General features: G+C 32.7%; 1 protein-coding gene across 4 annotated transcripts in view; it reads right to left on the bottom strand.

The window, feature by feature from the left end:
• Nucleotides 1–19,994, bottom strand: part of LOC142349742 (uncharacterized) — a 103,252-nt gene that overhangs the window by 81,599 nt on the left and 1,659 nt on the right. For all 4 annotated transcript variants that reach the window (XM_075401484.1, XM_075401487.1, XM_075401488.1 and 1 more), the window contains exon 2: nucleotides 18,045–18,205. In XM_075401484.1, the coding sequence (XP_075257599.1) occupies nucleotides 18,045–18,205 (161 nt within the window). The remainder of the gene's footprint in view (nucleotides 1–18,044; nucleotides 18,206–19,994) is intronic.

Below are 19,994 nucleotides of genomic sequence, written 5' to 3'. Positions count from 1 at the left end.
TCCCTCTTTTGCAAACTTTTTATTGCAAATTTGCAGACATTAATTGCGTTTTAGCAGACAGAAGATCGAATCAAATAGCGTGTGTGCTTGCGTGTATTTATTGGGTCGGCTATTTAGGACTGTAGGCTGCTTGGAGCTGTAAACAGGGTATAATATAGCTGCCTATTTTGTGTCTGGGAAGCAGGGAGAAAAGAAAGCCCATTAAAATTCGTCTCGGCTGGCTAGAACCCTAATACTATTACCCGCCTTAAGGGAAAAATCCCCAAAATTATTCCCACTTTGCGGAAATTGCATAAGGCTCAATACCCTTTCTCTCTAGTTTTTAAACACACTACTAAAGACAACACAGACACACCATATATGCATGTACCAGTCCCTCCGGGTGGGGCGATCTTCAAATTACCCGACAGGGGGTTAGCCGACAAACAAAAAAAAAGAAAATTAAGCCGACACTTGGACCGCGTATCAATTGTATAATGGTCACACAAACTTAGGATATTTTGAGAAACCGGATTTTTAGACCAATCAGAGTTGAGCTGTCGGCTAAATTACTAATTTTTTCTTGTCGGCTTAACGCACTGTCGTGTAATAATCCCAGTCATCTGTGTTTGCTATGTATAATCTGCACCATTCCTGTCATTTATAGAGGTTTAAAAAGCGTATAAAATTCAGCTCAGACAACTTTGAATTACGGATCAATTTTTACCCGAATAGACGGGTACATGTTCAATGGTGGTGCACATACGCAAAACCCGTCTGATCTTATCCCCCACCATTGTCTGTGGAAAAAAAACTATTTCTGCACTAATTTATAGAATTTTTTCACGTCTCTCAGACATAAATGTCTGCCTGAAATACCTTCCTATAGACAGTCGCCTTTTCCCAGACTACCAAATCGGAAGTGACCTTGAGACGGATTGAGAACCCAAATATTGATCTGATATTGTTTAGTCTGAGAGGGGTGGTAAATTTAGTCACACAGGGGGCTTTTGTTTACCCCACTATGGCGGTGCCAACTGAATTTTGTAAACAAAGACAAATTCATTGCAAAGAAGTAGAAACGAAGGTTGCGTGAGTTTATGGTTTCAATAAAAATAACATTTTTCACGAAATTCTCGCAGGGCTAATTCCTTAGTTATAACCCATACTTCAAGGATTAAATGAAAATACACATAATGCAAGAAATATTTCAAAATATTTTTGTATAAGACTAATGATAGAACAGTTTTGAGCATTTTAACTTTCGCAGATATTAAGGAAAATCTAATTTATAAAACCTTGGCGTTTTCGTTTGGTGTAGCTATGTTTTCAAAAATTATATAACATTATTGCACCGTTTTTAGTAAACAAAGAGAATAATTATTGTTCCGACTTCCAAATTTATACGCTGAATGTATTTCATAACAGCGAGAAGCGAGATATCAGCTCCTATCGGCGTTATAAAGAGCGCTGAACGGCGCTGAAAAAAGCAAGACAGCAAATTTTTAACACTTCACTACCGTTTGCGCATTTTTTAAGCACCAAGTGCAAGTTTGTCCCTCCAAAATTGTTTCAGCACTTGAGAACTTCAATAAAAATTATGTTGATTCAAAGGTCGTCGAACAACTGTTTAGCGCTGAATCGCGATTTCCCCGAAACTATGGTACCATTCGTCGATTTATTTCTTGGAAAAAATTCTGAACGGGTTCAGGAGCGAAAAAATATGAGTAAATTTTCAACATTGACTTTAAAAACTTGATCAGATCTAAATAATTCCAAATAAAATGCCATCAGAATTTGCTTCCTGCATGTAAGCAACTTTTATAAGAGTGATGGCGAGTTAGTCCCAAAAATTTAGTTGGAGACAACGCTACGTTCTAGACTCATTTGAGCAATTTGAGCTAAAGTATGAAAATTGGAGCAGTTATTATATAAAATTCACATTCATTTGAATTGAAAATGAAAAACCTGTAGTTCCTAAAAATGAACAGAAAAAGTTGACAGTCAAAAACGAACAGAGCTGAATTAAACATAGTTTGCTTTCTTTAAAAAAAATCAGAATAAAAATTCAAATCCGCCATATTTCATACACTTGTTGAGCACTTCGCTTGACCTGGGTGGGTTTTGAAACCATAAAAGCAGTTATTGAAGATTTTTTGATACATTAATGAAAGATTGCATGATAAATCGAATGTTCATTAAGACTTAATCTTGTTTTTAATTTCCAGCTGAATCAACTGAATTTTTCATAAACATTTAAATCTAACAATTAGAGATTCCTATTTTCGGCCTTTTTGAGAAAGATAACTCCGACGAAAAAAGTTTTCTGCTTCCTTGCATCACTTCCTTTTTCCTCACTCCCTTTTTCATATGTCAAAAAAATGAAGCAAGAACATCCTAATTGATTATAATTATCGGCTTCATTATAAATAAAAACATTAACTACTTTTTGCAGTTATTATAAAGTCTTTGGTTCCGAATTGCAAAAACTTCCATTAAACGGCCCTTGAAAAAAACGACTGAAAGTGGTTTTAAAATTTAGAAAAGATATTGAACATGCTAAATATATTGAAAATGAGCAAACAAAGCGACTTCTCTGTAGATGCTATAAAATTACAAAATTCTATGAGTTATTAAAAAACAGATGCATAGCGGAGTGCAGATAATGACCGTTGCGTGACTTTTGCAAGAAAATATTTTAGAATAAAATATGAAAAACAGGTGTGAAAAAAGATGGCAATAAAACTCTATTTCCATTTGGATTTATTCAGAAGTTCTGCTACTGTATTTATGGAACTAAGTGAACTCCGTATTTATTTTTTCTTTTCAAATCTATAAAATCAATCAATTGTTGACAAAGGTAAAGAAGGCAGAAATCAAACTAAACTAAATTATGACAAGTAGTTTAAATTGAATAATGAGGAGTTTATATGGGCTCAATAAATTTTTCTCAGAAAATTTTTGCCTCAATTTTGTTTCAAATTTTCCCAGGAGCTAACATAGGTGAAATAATTAACTTCGGAATAACAAAGGTAAAGAAGGCAGAAATCAAACTAAACTAAATTATGACAAGTAGTTTAAATTGAATAATGAGGAGTTTATATGGGCTCAATAAATTTTTCTCAGAAAATTTTTGCCTCAATTTTGTTTCAAATTTTCCCAGGAGCTAACATAGGTGAAATAATTAACTTCGGAATAAAATTTTGCAGTATATTGATTTCAGAAAACAATTTCCGAAGTACTAGTGTAACGAAATTATTCCTCAAAAAAGTTTTTTATTCTAATCATCTTAACCTTGCTTCTTCTCAATCAGGGAACTTAGACATGACATATTGTTTGATACATTTTTTTTATTAGCCACTGCCGTTGCACATACCTAATCAACTAAAGCACAAATATTTGAGCTGTGTTGAGAAAGCTTTAATTCAGATAACACATTTTTTTAAACTGGCGAGATTAATTTATTGCTATAGGTTCAAAACAGTTTAGCATGGACACTCTTTGACAAAAAAAATGTAAATCAAAATTAAATTTTTCTGCTTGCGTGAAATTTTTGATTTCAAAAGATGCAAAAATGCATCCTACGAATATTACAGCCAGATTTACTCGAGGGTTCCAACTAGAGTTTTTTTTAAAACCGATCATTGGTTTTATTTTGTTGCTTCTAAAGAAACTAGTAGTCTCACGTGAGTGTACAGATGGGAATTTATTAGGCTCCTCAGTTACTACTAAATCGAGTAACTGAGGAGCTAAAAATTGATCTAACAAATTAATGAGTTAGAATATTCCAAAAAATTACAAAGAAAATCATCTGTGAATTTTTTTCCAAAACACCATTTAAAAACAAAAAATCAATTAATGGATTCAACAATAAGTTTTTATTTCAAGTATTAATAATATAGACTGAGGTAATCTCGGTCCAAGACATTTTTCTGTTAGAAATGTCCTCTCTCTCATGAGCATCGAGATGAAACAAATATATATATATATATATATATATATATATATATATATATATATATATATATATATAAATATATATGAAATAGAAAATCAAACACGCAAACACACATCCACATACACAATCAAATACGCATACACCAACATACACACGGACACATACAAACGCTAATAAACACACGCACATATACACAAAAACACACAGACATATATAAAACTTTGGCGTAAACTGAAACTGCCACACGCAGAAAAAAAGTTATGCAAACAAACGTAAGCTCACGCGTTCGTGTTCGAATGCAATAGTCCGAGCCCAAAATGTGCAAACAAAGTGTCCTTAGCAGTTTTTGAAATAAAATAGTCTAATAGCGAAATGATCACAAAATTGACCATTATTACAAAAGATCTCTAAATAAATAACAGCAGATTATCATCGGAATATTTGCATAGCAATTTGAATTTATTTTTTCAGACTAAAACCAAATTGACATACAAAATTTAATATACCTTTCATATTTTAGGATATAAAAGTTGTCATGAGAAATCTTGATTGCGTAAACGCCAAATTAAGCAGCATATTACAGTTGATCTTCAAATCATTCAAGCGTGTCAATCTAATGCTGCATGTTTTCTTTGGATAAAATGGCCAATTTAGAATTCAGTTTATAACATTTTCGATAGAATTTTTTGACAAAAATTGTTGGTTGACAAGAATCTTATACAATTTTGCAGTTATGCAATTATGTTTCATCCGTCGTTGAGAAGAGCGTCATCTTCTAATGATTAACCGTTCAAAATTAACAAAAACCCATGTTGATTTTGTTTAGAGGAAACACAAAAAGTTAAATGATGTGAAATTGGCCGTAATTACGTTTGATATTTTTCGTGAACATTTAAAGAGATTTCTCCATTCCTAAACCAAAGATCACTTTTTGATTGGTCCGAGATGATTTTTTCATAAACTTATGAACAAAATAGGCTATATTCAACATCAACAGAAAAAAAAGGAGAAACAACAGTTGCGACCTGTAGAATCTTCCAAATAAAACATCTCATTTTTTAAAATACAGGAACCATTATTTTATAGGAAAAATTATATGTATATATTTATATGTATATCAAAAAAATGTCCGAAAAGTGACATTTTCATAAAAAGAGGTTAGGCTTATATATAACAGATATTTAAAAATTTTACATTATTAGATTCAACAAGTATTTATTTCAAGTTCCAAAAATAAAGACCAATGTAATCTCGTTACCAACAAATTTTTACGTTAGAAATGTGCTCTTTCTCATGAACATCGAGATGAAACACAAATGTTTATAAAATAGAAAACAAACACGCAAATAAACATGCACATCCACAATCAAATACGCATACACTCACATACACACGCACACATACAAACACTAATTTACACTAGTGCACATAAACACACATACATGCATGCACATATACACAAACAAACACACACAGACATATATAAAAAAGTTGGCGTAAATAATTTATAGAAACAAACGTTAAAAAAGGCTAAAACGTTCAAGTGTTCTCATACAATAGCCCGAGCCCAAATTGCGCGAACAAAGTCTCCCTCCCAGTTTTTGAACAGAGTAGTCATATAGCAAAATGTTCACAAACTGGATCATTTTACAAAAAATCTTTAGATAAATAACAGCAGACTATCACCAGAAACTTTTTCATACACCTAAAAAACTTCACTTTACTTCTTCAGACTCAGACCAGTTTGACAAACGACATTTAACATAGCTCTCATATTTTAGGATTAAAAAGGTAATCAGCAGAAATCTTATTGTGTTATCGCCAAAATCAGCAGCATATTTTATAATTGATCTTTATTTGATTCAAACGTGGCAATCTAATGCTGTACGTTTCTTTGTATGATTTTTTGGCTAAACACGGCTGACATAGAATAATGTTTACTACTATTTCTAATAGAATTTTTTAATTAAAATATGTCGGCAGAGATCTATCTTCTACCTATTCCTCTTTTCAGCTATCAGCTTTTCACAATTTTATACACAACAGTCCCTCTTAAGTGTCTTATAAGATTTTTCAGTTTTACAAATAAAAATTCTTTTTCTCTTGTTTTTATCCACTAATGAGTAGAAATTGCTTTGTAATTACGAATTGTTTTCAAATAATTAATCGTTCAAAATTAACTATAACCCAGGTTGATTTTGTTTTGAGGAAACACAGAAAGTAGAATGAAGTGAATTTAGCCCAAATTACGTTTCAAATCTTTTCGTGAGCATATAGAGGGATATCTCAATTCATAAACCAAGAAGAGTTTTCAAAAAAAATTCAAATGATATTACAATAATGCGCACCTAATCGGCCCTAGAAGATTTTTCATAAGCATTTGAACAAAATTAGCTGCATTCAACAGCAATAAAAAAAATTGAGAAAAAACAGTTGTGACTTGTAGAATATTCCACACAAAAAATCTCAAAGTTTTTTTAATACAGGAACCATTGTCTTATAAGAAAAATTTAAGTATATCAAAAAATTGTCCGAACAGTCACATTTCCATAAACAGAGGGTAGGCTTAAAAAAATAAATTTATTAAAGCAAAAAAAGTTTTGGTTTCGAAACAGATACGCCGATAAACCAATTCGTTTCAAAAAATTTTCGAATATCTTTAGAATTAATTTAAAAAATATTGTTTTTAAGAGATTAGGACCCACGTTATAATTGATGTTTTTTCTCTCAGAAAACCATCAGTAATTGAATAAAAAAGCTCTCGATAAGTTGTGCTGGTTTTAAAAGGAAAATTGCAGCACAATTAAGCAACCTATTACCAAAACCCGTTCTCTTATAAGTCAGTTTTAAGTCGGTACCAGTATGACACAATAGATCCACAAAATTGTTTCTCCACTGTGATTCCTATGGCAATGCTCAAATTTCCAAGAAACTAAATCTTAATTGTAACTTTTCAACAGCTAAAAGTTGAAGCGCCAGAGAAGAAGCAGCCTCCAGACATAAACATTAAAGATTTTTGGACAAAACATGACAAAAAATAAAAAGCTGATAAAACTCATTTTAACATTTGAAAGACAATAAAACGTGCTCAAATGTTGATATCTATGGTTGACATCCGCAATTCTCCTCAATTTGTTGACTAAAGTGTTTGTAGACGATTAAAAATCAAATTGCTGAAGTTGAAAATGATTTGAACTTAACTGAAATCACTATCACCAGTTCAGTTGAAGCTGATTTTTCAATAACTATGAATCAATTATTGATAACAAATGTTGACGAAATTTCTAGTTCAATCGCAACAATCTGTTCCAACTTCTTTTCCTAATTCAGCTGCCGAAGTTGAGTTCTTCTCTTATAGTTTGATTTATTTGAGTTGGTAAAACTCTAAAACATGCTAAAGTCGGATTTTGCTCACAACAAAAAAAAAACAAATTTCATATTGACAAATAGTCCGCAAAAATCGAACTTGAAATTTTGGATTTCATTTATGAACAAGTTCTGAATTCGCTATCAAGTTTCGCCAGCCTTTTCTTCAAGTGCAAATTGTTCCGTTAATTGTTCTGAACAAACATGCAACTACAAATAAATTTTTGTCAAGACTCAACTGTTGGTTCTTGGCAAAAAATTATTTCATTGTTTTGAGTCGGCAGATGTCTTTCTTCTATCTATTCCTCTTTTCAGATATCAGCTTTTCGCAATTTTATACAGACCAGTCTTTCTTAAGTATCTTATAAGATTTTGCAGTTTTGCAATTAATGCTTCTTTATCATGTGTTTTTGTCCGCAAATGAGTTGAAATTTCTTTATAATTGCGAAACGTTTTCTATTAATTAATCTTTCAAAATTAACTATAACCGATGTTGATTTAGTTTAGAGGAAACACAAAAAAGTAGAATGACGTGAAGTTGGCCCTAATTACGTTTTATACTTTTTCGTGAGCATATAGAGGGAGTCTCGAATTCCTATACCAAAGAAAGTTTTCAAAAAAATTCTCAATAATATCACATTACTGTGCACCTAATCGGTCCGGGAAGATTTCCTCAAAAACATGTTAACAATATGAGCTATATTCATTATCAACAAAAAAGTTGAGAAAAAAGAGTTGTGACCTGTGGAATATTCCAAACAAAAAATCTCATATTTTTTAATACAGAAACCATTGTCTCATAAGAAAAATTTAACTGTGTTAGAAAATTGTCCGAAAAATCATATTTCCATATACAGAGGTTAGGCTTAACAAGATAAATTTACCAATGCAAAGAAATTTTTGGTTTCAAAACAGATACGCCGTTAAACATAAACGATTTCGTTGTAGAAAACTTTCGAATATTTGAAGAACTAATAAAATATTGTTTTTCAGAGATTAGGGCAAAATTGATCTTTCATTCTCTCAAAAAACCATCAGCAATTGAATAAAGGGACTTTTAATAAGTCGTGCTGCTTTTCAAACGTAAAATTACAGCACAATTAAGCAACCTGGTACCCAATCCGGTTCTCTTTATAAATCAGTTTTAAGTTAGCACCAATATGGCACAATAGATCCACAAAATTTCTTCTCCACTGTGATTCTTGTGGCATTGCTCAAATCGCCAAGAAGCACATTCTTAATTGTAACATCTACCCACAGCTAAAAATTGAAGTGCCAAAGAAAAAACAGCTTTGAGAAAAAATTTAAAGATTTTTGGATAAAATATGATTAAAAAAATAAAAAGCTGATGAGACTCATTTTAACATTTAAAGGACGACAAAACCTACTGCATAGTTGATATCTGCGCATTTTTTATGCATTTTTTCAATTAAGAGAGTTTAATTATAGCTTTTTAAAATTAAATTCCTCTTAATATTCATAATCGATTTGAAAATAACAAGAGCACAATTTCGATCATAATTGTTTATAAATTAATTAGTAAAACAGTTAGGTTCGATATTTTTATTTCTACACTATAAAACACATTCACAACGATTGATTGCCCAAATTTTTTGTCGAAGATTGAACTTCAAATAGCTGAAGTTGATCTGAAATTAATTTAAATCACTATCAACAGTTCAATTGAAACTGGTTTTTCAATAACTACGAATAAATTATTGATAAAAAAAGAGGACAAAATTTATAATTCAATCGCAACAATCTATTTCGACTTCCTTTCCTAATTCAGCTGCCGATGTTGAGTTCTACTCTTATTGATTTGATTTATTTAAATGGGTAAATCTAGAAAAAAAAGGCTCAAGTCGGTTTTTGCTTACAAACGATCAAATTCTTGCTTACAAATAGTCTGCAAAATCTGAGTTTGAAATCTCGGATTTCAGTTATGATCAAGTTCTGAACACGCTAACAAATTTTGCCAGCCTTTTCCTTGCTTCACTTAGTTACAAAATGGAACCACATGCATTCCTAAACTGAATAGTTCATTCGAGCAGCAGCTCACTAATTCCAGAGTCAATGGAACGAATGAACGATATTACTCTTGAGACGTCCAAAATTAAATACAAAAGGTTGAAAGAAGTACAAAAGATCTTCCAGAAAAGAAAATTATAGAAGGGCAGGTATCGCGTTGCAATCAGCAGAATTTAAAATGAAAGTCCTAATTACCTGGCTCATTTGACTAACAGGTATTAAATGTCTGGTAATAAAGACACAAAATTAATTTACAAAAATTAGAGAACAGCCTTAAAGAACAAGCCTTGTAGGTTAGCTTCCCATTCGCATTTCAGGCGCCAAAATCATTCGAAAAATGAGTATAAAATATTGACTAAAACAAGCATTCTGCGGAAACAAAAAAGACAGCAATTAAAATTATCGAAGATCAGTAACGTTGTTGATCTGCAATCACCGCTAAAACCAAATCCAAAAATGTTTTTCAAAATTACGCAAAAGGCATACAAATTTATCACAACACATTTCATTGGAAAGCATTCAATTCATTGGTTTGTCGCGTTTCGGGCAAGATTTGCCCAGATCAGCGACAATGCGAACATCACCAACCAAACTGCTATTCTTTCGTTGCTAATTTCGTCACGTCGCTTTAGACACAGTCTAGCGACAATAGCAATGCAAAAATCGAAGACTAATCCCACGAATCAAAAGATGGTCAAAAGACTAATAGCCTTGATCAAAGGATTGGAGTCACCTGTCGCTAGCAGTCACTTGCAAGCACTGTAAAATGCGAAATCTACCGAACTATATACCAAAATATGAGCGCATCGGATTTATTAGAACTCAACTCGCTTACTTTCCTGATCTTAATACATGTATGCGGAAAACAGAGATATTTCTGAATATATATATATATATATATATATATATATATATATATATAAATATATATATATATATATATATATATATATATATATATATATATATATATCATCACGCTTGCAATCAACAACATCAAAACATCTTTGCACATAGAACAAGTTGATATAGAGTAACTCTTAGAAAACTTTTCTCTATTGGCAATTATAATTTTTTTTGACGTTTTAGAAACCAAAATTTTGAAAAAGAAGGTTTTCGAATGAACTTTTTTTATATGCCCGGAGTATTTGCTCCTTTTATTAAACATAAAATACTTTTGAACAGCTGCTTATTGAACAGCTGCTTACTGAACAGCTGCTGTTCAAAAGTAACATGAAACAGCCGCTATGAAACAGTCGCTCCCTTTGACCTCAAAATCAAAAGTTTAATGCGCAATGCCTCAAAAGATTTCTAAGCCAAAGTTGCTTAAACAAATTAACGATCTTGAGCAGGAGATACATTCTTTGAAGTTATTTTTCAATAAAAACACAAAAGTTTAACAAAAAAAGTTTATCATCTTCCAATTATCGACCGACGAGGGCAATTACACCTGATGTACATCAATCATCAGATGATGAATGTGGAAGTGAGATGACTTCAACAAGTGCAACACCTACCAGTGAACCAGAACACAACAAAAAAGATTATGATACCTAAAAAACAGTAGTTGAGCAGAAAACCTCGATTTAGGACAAAAATAATCCAACTCTAGTCAAGAAATTTTGTTTTGGGTACATAGGCAATTGGACTAAGACGACTAGGAGGCCGGGATACAGAGGTTCAATCTTATCTAGGGTCTACTCTTGACGACTTGAGTCAAGTTTGCGCTGATTATCCCAAAAAAATGAATACTCTTATACTTTGGCAGGCTTCAAAGACAGCAGCAAAATGCAGAACGATATCAAGCAAAAATGGATAAAATTGATCTCAATTTAGTTAGAAAAGATTAAACCAACAACACTTATAGAGCCTCTAACCATTTCAACGCCAATTTTTCATATTTCAATAAAAACTAATGCAAAAAAACCTGGCACTTCGAGAAGCTCTATAACATTTTAACTCAATTAATGGTTGATCAATTCTAAGCCCTAATATAGAAATGACTCTTTGTCATGGTCAGATGTTCTTTGACGCATTTTTTGCGCGAGATCACCTTCATTTATCCAGAGCTGGCTACAATGTTTTAGCAAAAAATCTGCTTTGTTATATTCATACATTCTCTACAAAAACCTCTGCAGACTTACATTTAAATGAGAGGCTGTTCGTTTTTTGTTGGCTTGCGCTTTAATGATATTTCGTATTGTTTCTTTTTAATATTACAGCGAGTACAGCGAACTAACAGCACTTTGTGCACTGTAAGAGATAATGAGAGCATAATGTTTCCTAAAGAGGGAAGCCAAACAATGATAAGTTTTCCCTCTTTTTATGCAACTTGGTACGAAAGAATTCATCTGAACCTTGCAAGATCTTTGCTGCTGCTAGCAACCTCAGCTTAAGTGTTTTAAGATTTACTAATTTCATCTGGAGATACTGAGAAACATTTAGGCCTCGTTAAAATTTATGAAGATGTCTTAAAACACGTTAAATAGGCAGAACATCAATTGAAGTTTATCAATTTGAGTTGCAGTAGTCTAAATCGCAAACGCGGAGATCTAAAAATTCTATTAGGAGGTTTTGGGCATAATACAATTATAGGTTTGACCGAGACCTGGGTTTCCTAGGTAAATGATACCAAATTATGGGCAATAGACAGTGAAAACCTTTATTCTTTAGATGTGACCGCAATTTAAGCCAAATAGCAAAAAAAACAGAGGCGGTGGTGTCAAGCTACTTGTGCCTAAATGTCTTAACCCGAGAATCCGAAATAATTTGAAAATGAACATCAGATTCGAAGCTCTGTTTTTAGAGACCTCCGTTGCAAATATTAAACTAATCCGTGGCGTAGTCTACAATCCACAAAACATTTAAGTTCTGATTTTTTGGATGAGTTAGTATTCAAGATTGACAAAGTTTCTAATATGGAATTTAAATTTGTCCCGATGAACGATTTCAATATTCATTATTTAAATATGAAGGAACAGTCTTCCTTAGATACAATTCTAACACCATATAGCTTGCAACCATGTAATCAATCTGTGCAAACTATCATAAAATTCACCTCATTAATAGATTATATCATTACAGATGCACATCAGACAAGCATAGAACAAGAATTTTCACAACTTATTTGAAAACCGATCAACATGCAATGATACTATTTTCTAATTTTAGAATGAAGCTCAAGAAATTGCCCACCACGAAGGCACTTCTTGAAAAAAAAACATTAATCGAAGGAACATTTTTGTGCAACTATGAGGTACTTGTATTGGGCGTAATTATATAGCCTTTACAATGCTTATCATAAACTCGAGTACTTCAACAGCATAATGACTCTTGCATTAAAAACAGATGACCCAATGAAACACGTTTTCATAAGAATTGATAAAAAAATTTAAAGCTTCAAAGCGGTAAAGATTTATTCGAATTGTCCACTTCCTCAAAAAAATGGAAAATTTTGAATTCTATGAGAATTTCAACCAAGATATCAACTGAAAATTTTCGCCTAAGAGATTTATTTGCTAATTACGTGTCAGAGTATTGCAAGTTAATTAAATTATATATTTTCGAGGTTAGGTGACCTCTTCTGTAAAACAAACACGCTAGCAGCAGCAAATTTTAAGAATTCCTTCAATAGCTTGCATCTAGTACGCAAACAAAATCAGTTTCAGTTCCGATTCATTACAGAATTCGAGCTAAAAAACTAAAATCTTTAAATAGTCAAAAACCAATGGGACCATCAAGTACACCGCGATTGGCCTTAAAAGATGTTTGTGATGTAATTGTAGAACACTTGACGAACATCATTAACAGTTTCATCAGTGATAAAACGTATCCCAACAACCTTGAAACCGTAAATGTTACTCCTCTGTTCAAAAAAGATCATCCTGATAACCCTCAAAACCGTAAGCCCATCTAAGTGACATCTTCTCTTTCTAAAGTTTTTGAGAGACTGCTGCCAAAACACATTGTTGAACTTTTGCATAACGAACGCGGCTATTCAAAAACGCAATTCTGTTTTAGAAACAACCATTCAACAATTGATGCTCTTTTGTGTTGCACCGAATCTTTTCGACTGGCTGTTGACCATAACAAGATCATCACTGCTGCTCTTCTTGATTTATCAAAAGCTTTTGATTCCATCAAGCATAAAATTTTGAAAGAAAAGTTGATTTCGATGAATTTTAGTGAAAATGCCGTAGAATTACCGATTGATTTCATAAAAGATCGTAGGCAACAAACCATTGTTAACAACGTCAAATCCAACCGGATAAAACTTTATCAAGGTGTTCCTCAAGGTAAAGTATTGGGCCCACTTTTATTTAATCTTTACATAAATGGCCTGTCAAAAAACAAACCAAATAACTGTAGAACTGTTCAGTACTCAGATGACAATTTACTTTTCACAGAACATGAAAATTTGAAGCAATGCTTACAAAATCTTGAAGAATCTTGCAAATTAGTTCATCAATACTTCAAAATACATTCACGAAACCTTAATGCTGAAAAAACTGAATTAATTGGAATTATTGAGAAAAAAAAACACCAACAGAGATTCAATTGAAGTTGGCGTTAAGATAACTTATTCCAAAAAATCAGTCAAATATTTAGGCATCATGATTGAGTCATTTAAGTTTCCGAGAAAGAGTTCGGAAAATTCTTAAAAGAATGGCATGCGGAATTGAAATCATTGCCAGTACTTCTATCAGGAAAAAGTCAAAAATGATATTTTTACTTGATAAACAAATTAATTGAGCTTCAAAGAATATCACTTGTTGAAAAAAAATGCAATATTACCTGCGACTCATTTTGTGAATTATAAAAGGACCTTCCATGTGTGGAAAATCTTTAGCAATGATCTACCAGCATCTCGGAAAATTAAGTACCCAACCTTCGAAGTAACTAGAAACAAACGGACAAACAGCTACTTCTGAACACTGATACCAAAACTATATACATGCTGAACTGTTTTTTTAATACAATTGTTCCTTTATATAAGTCGAGGTTCAAAAATTTCGGTGATAAAAAAATGTCCCTACTTGATGCAAAAAAAAAACATACGGAAGAGTTTTTTTAAAGATTTTTGCGAAACGTACCAAGTGGCAAAAGCAATTGTTTCGTGGCGCGATGTGCGCTTTCTTTGATCATTTTCTAGTGCATTACCTGATCAATTAATACTTTCTGTTGTTGAACCACCTGTATTTTTATCTATAAAGCTATTATTATTATATTACCCTACACTACCATTGATGTTGTTACCTCTTGACATTTTTTTGGATAAACAAGGTGTTATTTTTTAAGAATTTCAGTCAAACATTTTCATGAGAACCATTTTGAACTAAATTCTGTATAGCTGTTGGAAGATTTAAAAAACAACCATCTAATCGCATATTAAGCGTGAAAAAGAAATAATTGAAAATTGGAAAAATCAGGATTTAGTTTTTCTTAAAGGAAAACGTTACAAAAATCCATTAAACAATCGATACATAGAATTATCAGTGCAAAAACAAGCGTTAGTTTGCGTGCACATAGTAGAAAAACAAAAACTTTTGTTATTTTTTGAAATAAAACAGTTGCTCAAATTCGAAGCAGAGGTTTAACAGAACAAAACCAGCTTAAACAAATGCCAAGACGACAAAAATGTTTGATCATAAGCAAAGGTATCTTGATTAATATTTCCTACAATCCAAATAAACAATTTTGTTCACAGTTTTTGGATGAATTGGCTTTATGCATCGATAAGGCTTCCACTGAAAATAAATCAATATGCCTAATAGGAGATTACAACATTAATTACTTGAACAACAAAGAAAAACAGAAACTGGATACAATTATTCTACCTTACGACTTGCACTTGATGAATTCAAGAACTGCAACCAGGCACCAGAACGGTAGCTGCAGTTTATTAGATTATATCATAACTGATAATGGGCTGAGAGGGAAATACTATTATGTATTCGACTCTCCTATCAAAAGCGATCATCTTGCACAAATTCTATTCACTGATTTCACGCTGACTCAAAAACAAAAACCACTCAGGAAACTGATATTTGATAAGCGTAATTATGATCCCCACAAATTCAGAAATTCTTTAAATTACATTAACTGGAGCCTCATCTATGAATCTAATGATATCGAAGAAATGTTCTCACGTTTTGAAAGTCTGATTGCAAATGTAATCAGATTACATGCACCAATCAGAAAAATTTTTATACGGAACAACAAACCAAATTTTTCACTTGCAGATAAGTTTGTCTCAAACGCAACAAAATGCCTCAATAAAAAGAGGAACGAATTTCTACTATCAGAAAATTCTGATAATTTCCTAAAACTAAAAGATCTGACGAGTAAAGAGTATCTGAAAGATTATGAACGCTTCCAAACACAATTGATTGAGTCTGCTAACAGCTCCAGGAAACAATGGAATCTGATCAACGAAGTCAGAAATAAATCTAGAACAGGAACTAAAATTCTCTCTTTGAAAAACTGCTTTGAGGATGTAATAACCGACAGCAAAAAAATAGCGAATTTGCTTAACTATAAATTTAGTAAACTTGGTGAATTTCTTTTAAATAAACCAACCATTAAACAAAACTTTCAGCAGATCAACCCTAATTTGTTCTCGTTTCGTTTCTTTACCACATTTGAGTGTCGTAAAGCTCTCAACAACCTCAATAAAAACAAACCATTGGGTCCTTCAACTATTCCGGCTTGGGCATTAAAAGATGGTGCTCATATTTTAGCAGAGCCGTTATGTTTTCTCTTCAACGGATTTCTTAAACAAAACAAATTTCCTTCTCTACTGAAATTGGCAAATATTACACCTATCCACAAAAAAGGAGACACTGAAAACCCGCTGAATTATAGGCCTATTTCTATAACGCCTGCTTTGTCAAAAGTTCTTGAGATTTTAATCAAAGATCAAATAGAGGAACACCTATCAAAATACAACCTCCTATCCAAAACACAGTTTGGATTCAGGAAAAAATTTTCAACAATTGATGCTCTTGTATATCTGACAGAAACTGTAAGACAGAAACTTGATGAAAAAAAAGTGGTCACTGCGGCGTTTTTAGATTTGTCCAAAGCTTTTGATTCAATCGACCACTCAGTTTTACTAGAAAAACTTAAACACCTTGGTTTCTCTTCTTCGGCTATCCTTTTCATTAAGAGTTACCTCACTAACCAACATCAAAGAGTAGTGATACCAGAAGCTGAATCTGACTGGCTGGAGGTTAGGCAAGGAGTTCCACAAGGCACAGTTTTAGGACCACTCCTATTCAACCTATATGTAAATGATCTACCAAATTTCATCAACTGCAGTTTAATCCAATACGCTGATGATGCAGTTGTTTATACTTTCGGCAAAAAAATTACTGATTGCAAGCTGCATTTAGAGAAATCAATTTCTTCGCTTGTTGACTATTTTTCATACCATTCTTTAAAACTGAATTCAGAAAAAACTGAGTTCATTGTCTTTGGCACTTCTTCCGCAGCAGAGTCTATTAAAGTTGACAACCATATAATAAAAGAAGTTGAGAATGTGAAATATCTCGGAGTAATTTTGGACAAAAAATTGATGTACCAACAACAAGTTAAACAAATACTCAGCAAGATGGCGCAAGGAATAAAAACACTTTACGTCCTGAGAAACGTAGTACCATACCATTTGCGCAAAATCCTACTGAATTCTCTTGTTATTAGTCATCTCCAGTACTCAGCTGTTTTGCTTTCGTCAATTTCAAAAAATCTTCTGACAACCTTAGAAAAGGAACTCAATTGGGCAGTTAAAGCTTGTTATGTTCAACGATTTAACAGTTCATCACTTAGTATCAAACTAGATAACTATATACTGCCAATTAAACAACTACTTGAATACAGAACAGCAATGTATGTCAATCAACTCTTGACATTTAAGAAGCCTGCCTTCCGAAGAATAACAGGACTTAGCTTGCCAACCTATAAGTTCTACAGACATTCAAGGACGAAAACTATTTTTCTTGAAGAGAGGTCAAAAACATCATGGTTGGACAAAAGTATTATCCGAAAAGGCTTATCAATTAATAATTGTCTTGAAAAATACTTAAAAGGGAATGAATCAAACAGGCGGGTTAAAAAAGTCTTCAAGAACTACTTTTTCCAACAATTTCAGAAGGACCCAATGGGAAACATTGTCGGCAATGTTTCTTGGAAAGCTTTTAAATTTAAATAACGCTTCATTTTTGAGTTTGTATAATTTGTTTCTTCTACCTGGAGAAGAAAATCTTTTACCTGTTATTTATTACTTATGTTATATCTTTACGCTGCCATTTGTGTTATGTTTAGGCTCCTTGACCTATTTATACTCATTTGGAAATTCAGTGTTTTTTTTTTTTTTTAGGTGCCACATCTAACTGGACCACCCCATCCCTTACCCGTAAGTAATTGGACAAGTAATATAATTGCCAATTTTTTCCCATACCAATCATCGGCCGAGGATGGTCTTTTCATAATTCGAGGCCTTGACTAAGGATTTCAGGCTGGTACCGTTCAGGCCTGTTTTGTGTGCATGTCTGCTAATGTCTGATCACACCTCATGAAAGATGAAATTTTGAAATATTGATACGATTTCTCAAGTTTGTCAACACCTCGCTGCTACAAAATTATAGAAGATAAGAATCTGCCGATACTCGGGAATTGATAAAACTAAGATGACAAAAAGTGATATTCAACTTACTTCGCTCGTGGGGATGTCGACAGGAGCAAACGTTGTGGGCTGAACAGGTAGGTTGATCACACCTGTGGCTGCTGGACTAATCATGAGCAAATTGCTCTCATCAGCATTGGTAGGCCCACCACTAGTACTTCCATGGTCGCCGGAGCCCATCATAACACCGCCTGGAAACAGACTTTTTCCATTTTACCTCCTAACCCTCTCCACAGCGCAGAGATTCATTGCTAAGAGATACCTCAACTCAACATTTACCCGGGGTGAGCTGGTGAAAATATGAATCAAATTTTAACATCTGGGGGTATCCTCTCAGAAGCTAATTACACGCTTACACAAACATTTTTTAAAAAATAGTTATTAAAACTTAGCAAATATTATCAAAGTTATTACAAATGGGACTTTCAGCTAAATTTATCTCATTACAAAAAAATCTCACTAGCCTTTTTTTCTAGCATAATACAATTAAGTGGATGTTATTTTGTACTGAGCGGGCACCTCATACAGGACCACCAACAAAAAGACCCCTCACTAACATCTCATGAGAAATACGTGAAAATTTCAAATTCAGGGCTAAATAAAAAATAAAGACAAATTTGAAATTGTTGAGTAACAAACTAAGTTTTCATACTATTTATAGAAAACAGTCACAAAAAATAATACACTAAGGGTCGCAATTACGCCAAAAACTTACTCCTAGGAGCACACGATTCGGTCCATTGAACCCGTAAAATCAACATCTCTGCATTAGAAGAAGGAAAATTTGGCCCTAATGGTTTGCGATTGGAAAACCATGCCTCAGGATGAGAAGCATATAATGAAAAAAAAATGATTACTATGTGAGGTGAGATATTACATGAGACACTCTTTAGTAGAGGGGTTCAAAAAACAAAAGAATTGATATGAACAACAAAAGCAAAACAAAATTGAGAGAGTACAGCATTTTTCAGAAATGCTTTTTCGCAGACTGTAATTATGAAATTCTAATTAGAACGGTTTACTTTATCATTGCATAAAGGTTCAACAATAGATCAGGACAAGAAAATTGAGAGAGTTTTTGCCCCGATGCAGACTATCGGAACCCAACTGAAGGAGCAGAACCAAACAGAAAAAAGTTTCATCACGAGTTAAAATATTTTGAAAAACATTGAGGTGGTGAAGACAACTATTAAAATTATCCCAAAAACTGAACTTTGGCTTTGTTTGTGTGTGCGCGAGAATGAACGCGATATTTCATAAGGACACATCTTAAAATGGCTGCTTTGGAAAATTTTTGTATTAATTTTTTAAAACACAGCACTAATTTCAGTGATTCGAGATCGAGAAAACCAAAGATTTACTACACTCAGATTTGCATGTAGGGGCCGCACTGAAAAAAGCTCTACCAAAAACGCTTTACCAAAAAAGACTTCGCAGGTGAACTCTCAATGCTTTATTCTGGTCAAATTGAAAATTTGTAATTATTTCCGTTCATTGATAGTCACTGGAAAATACTATACCTTATACGTCTATCAAAATATTAGTCGAAGAATTCTTATGATAATTATAACAAAACATTTTTTCATTGCCGAAATTCTAATGAAAACGGTGTACTTCATCATCGGATAAAGTTTCATTAACAGATCAAGACAAGATTATTGAGAAAATTTTTTGTCTATATGCAGATAATAGGATTCAAACTGAAGGTGCAGGACCAAACAGAAAATAGTTTTGTCATTAGTCAAAACATGTTGAAAAACATTGAAGTGGTTAAGACAACCATTAGAATTTTCCAAAAAAAATGAAAATTGAATTTTCACAAAAAATTATTAAAGTGCGGATCAAATCAAAACCAGCTTCTTAGCTGCTATCCTATTCATGGCGTCGGCTTTGTGCGTGTGAGTGAGAATGAACATGCATGTGTCGTAATGACACATCTTAAAATAGCTGTTCAGGAAAATTTTTGTACCAAGTTTCATA

This window comes from Convolutriloba macropyga, chromosome 11 (genome assembly GCF_964194025.1).
Source record: "Convolutriloba macropyga chromosome 11, txConMacr16.3, whole genome shotgun sequence".
Classification (NCBI taxonomy): domain Eukaryota; kingdom Metazoa; phylum Xenacoelomorpha; order Acoela; family Convolutidae; genus Convolutriloba; species Convolutriloba macropyga.
Note: the sequence above shows the minus strand (reverse complement) of the source record. Positions and strands in the feature narration are given on the sequence as shown.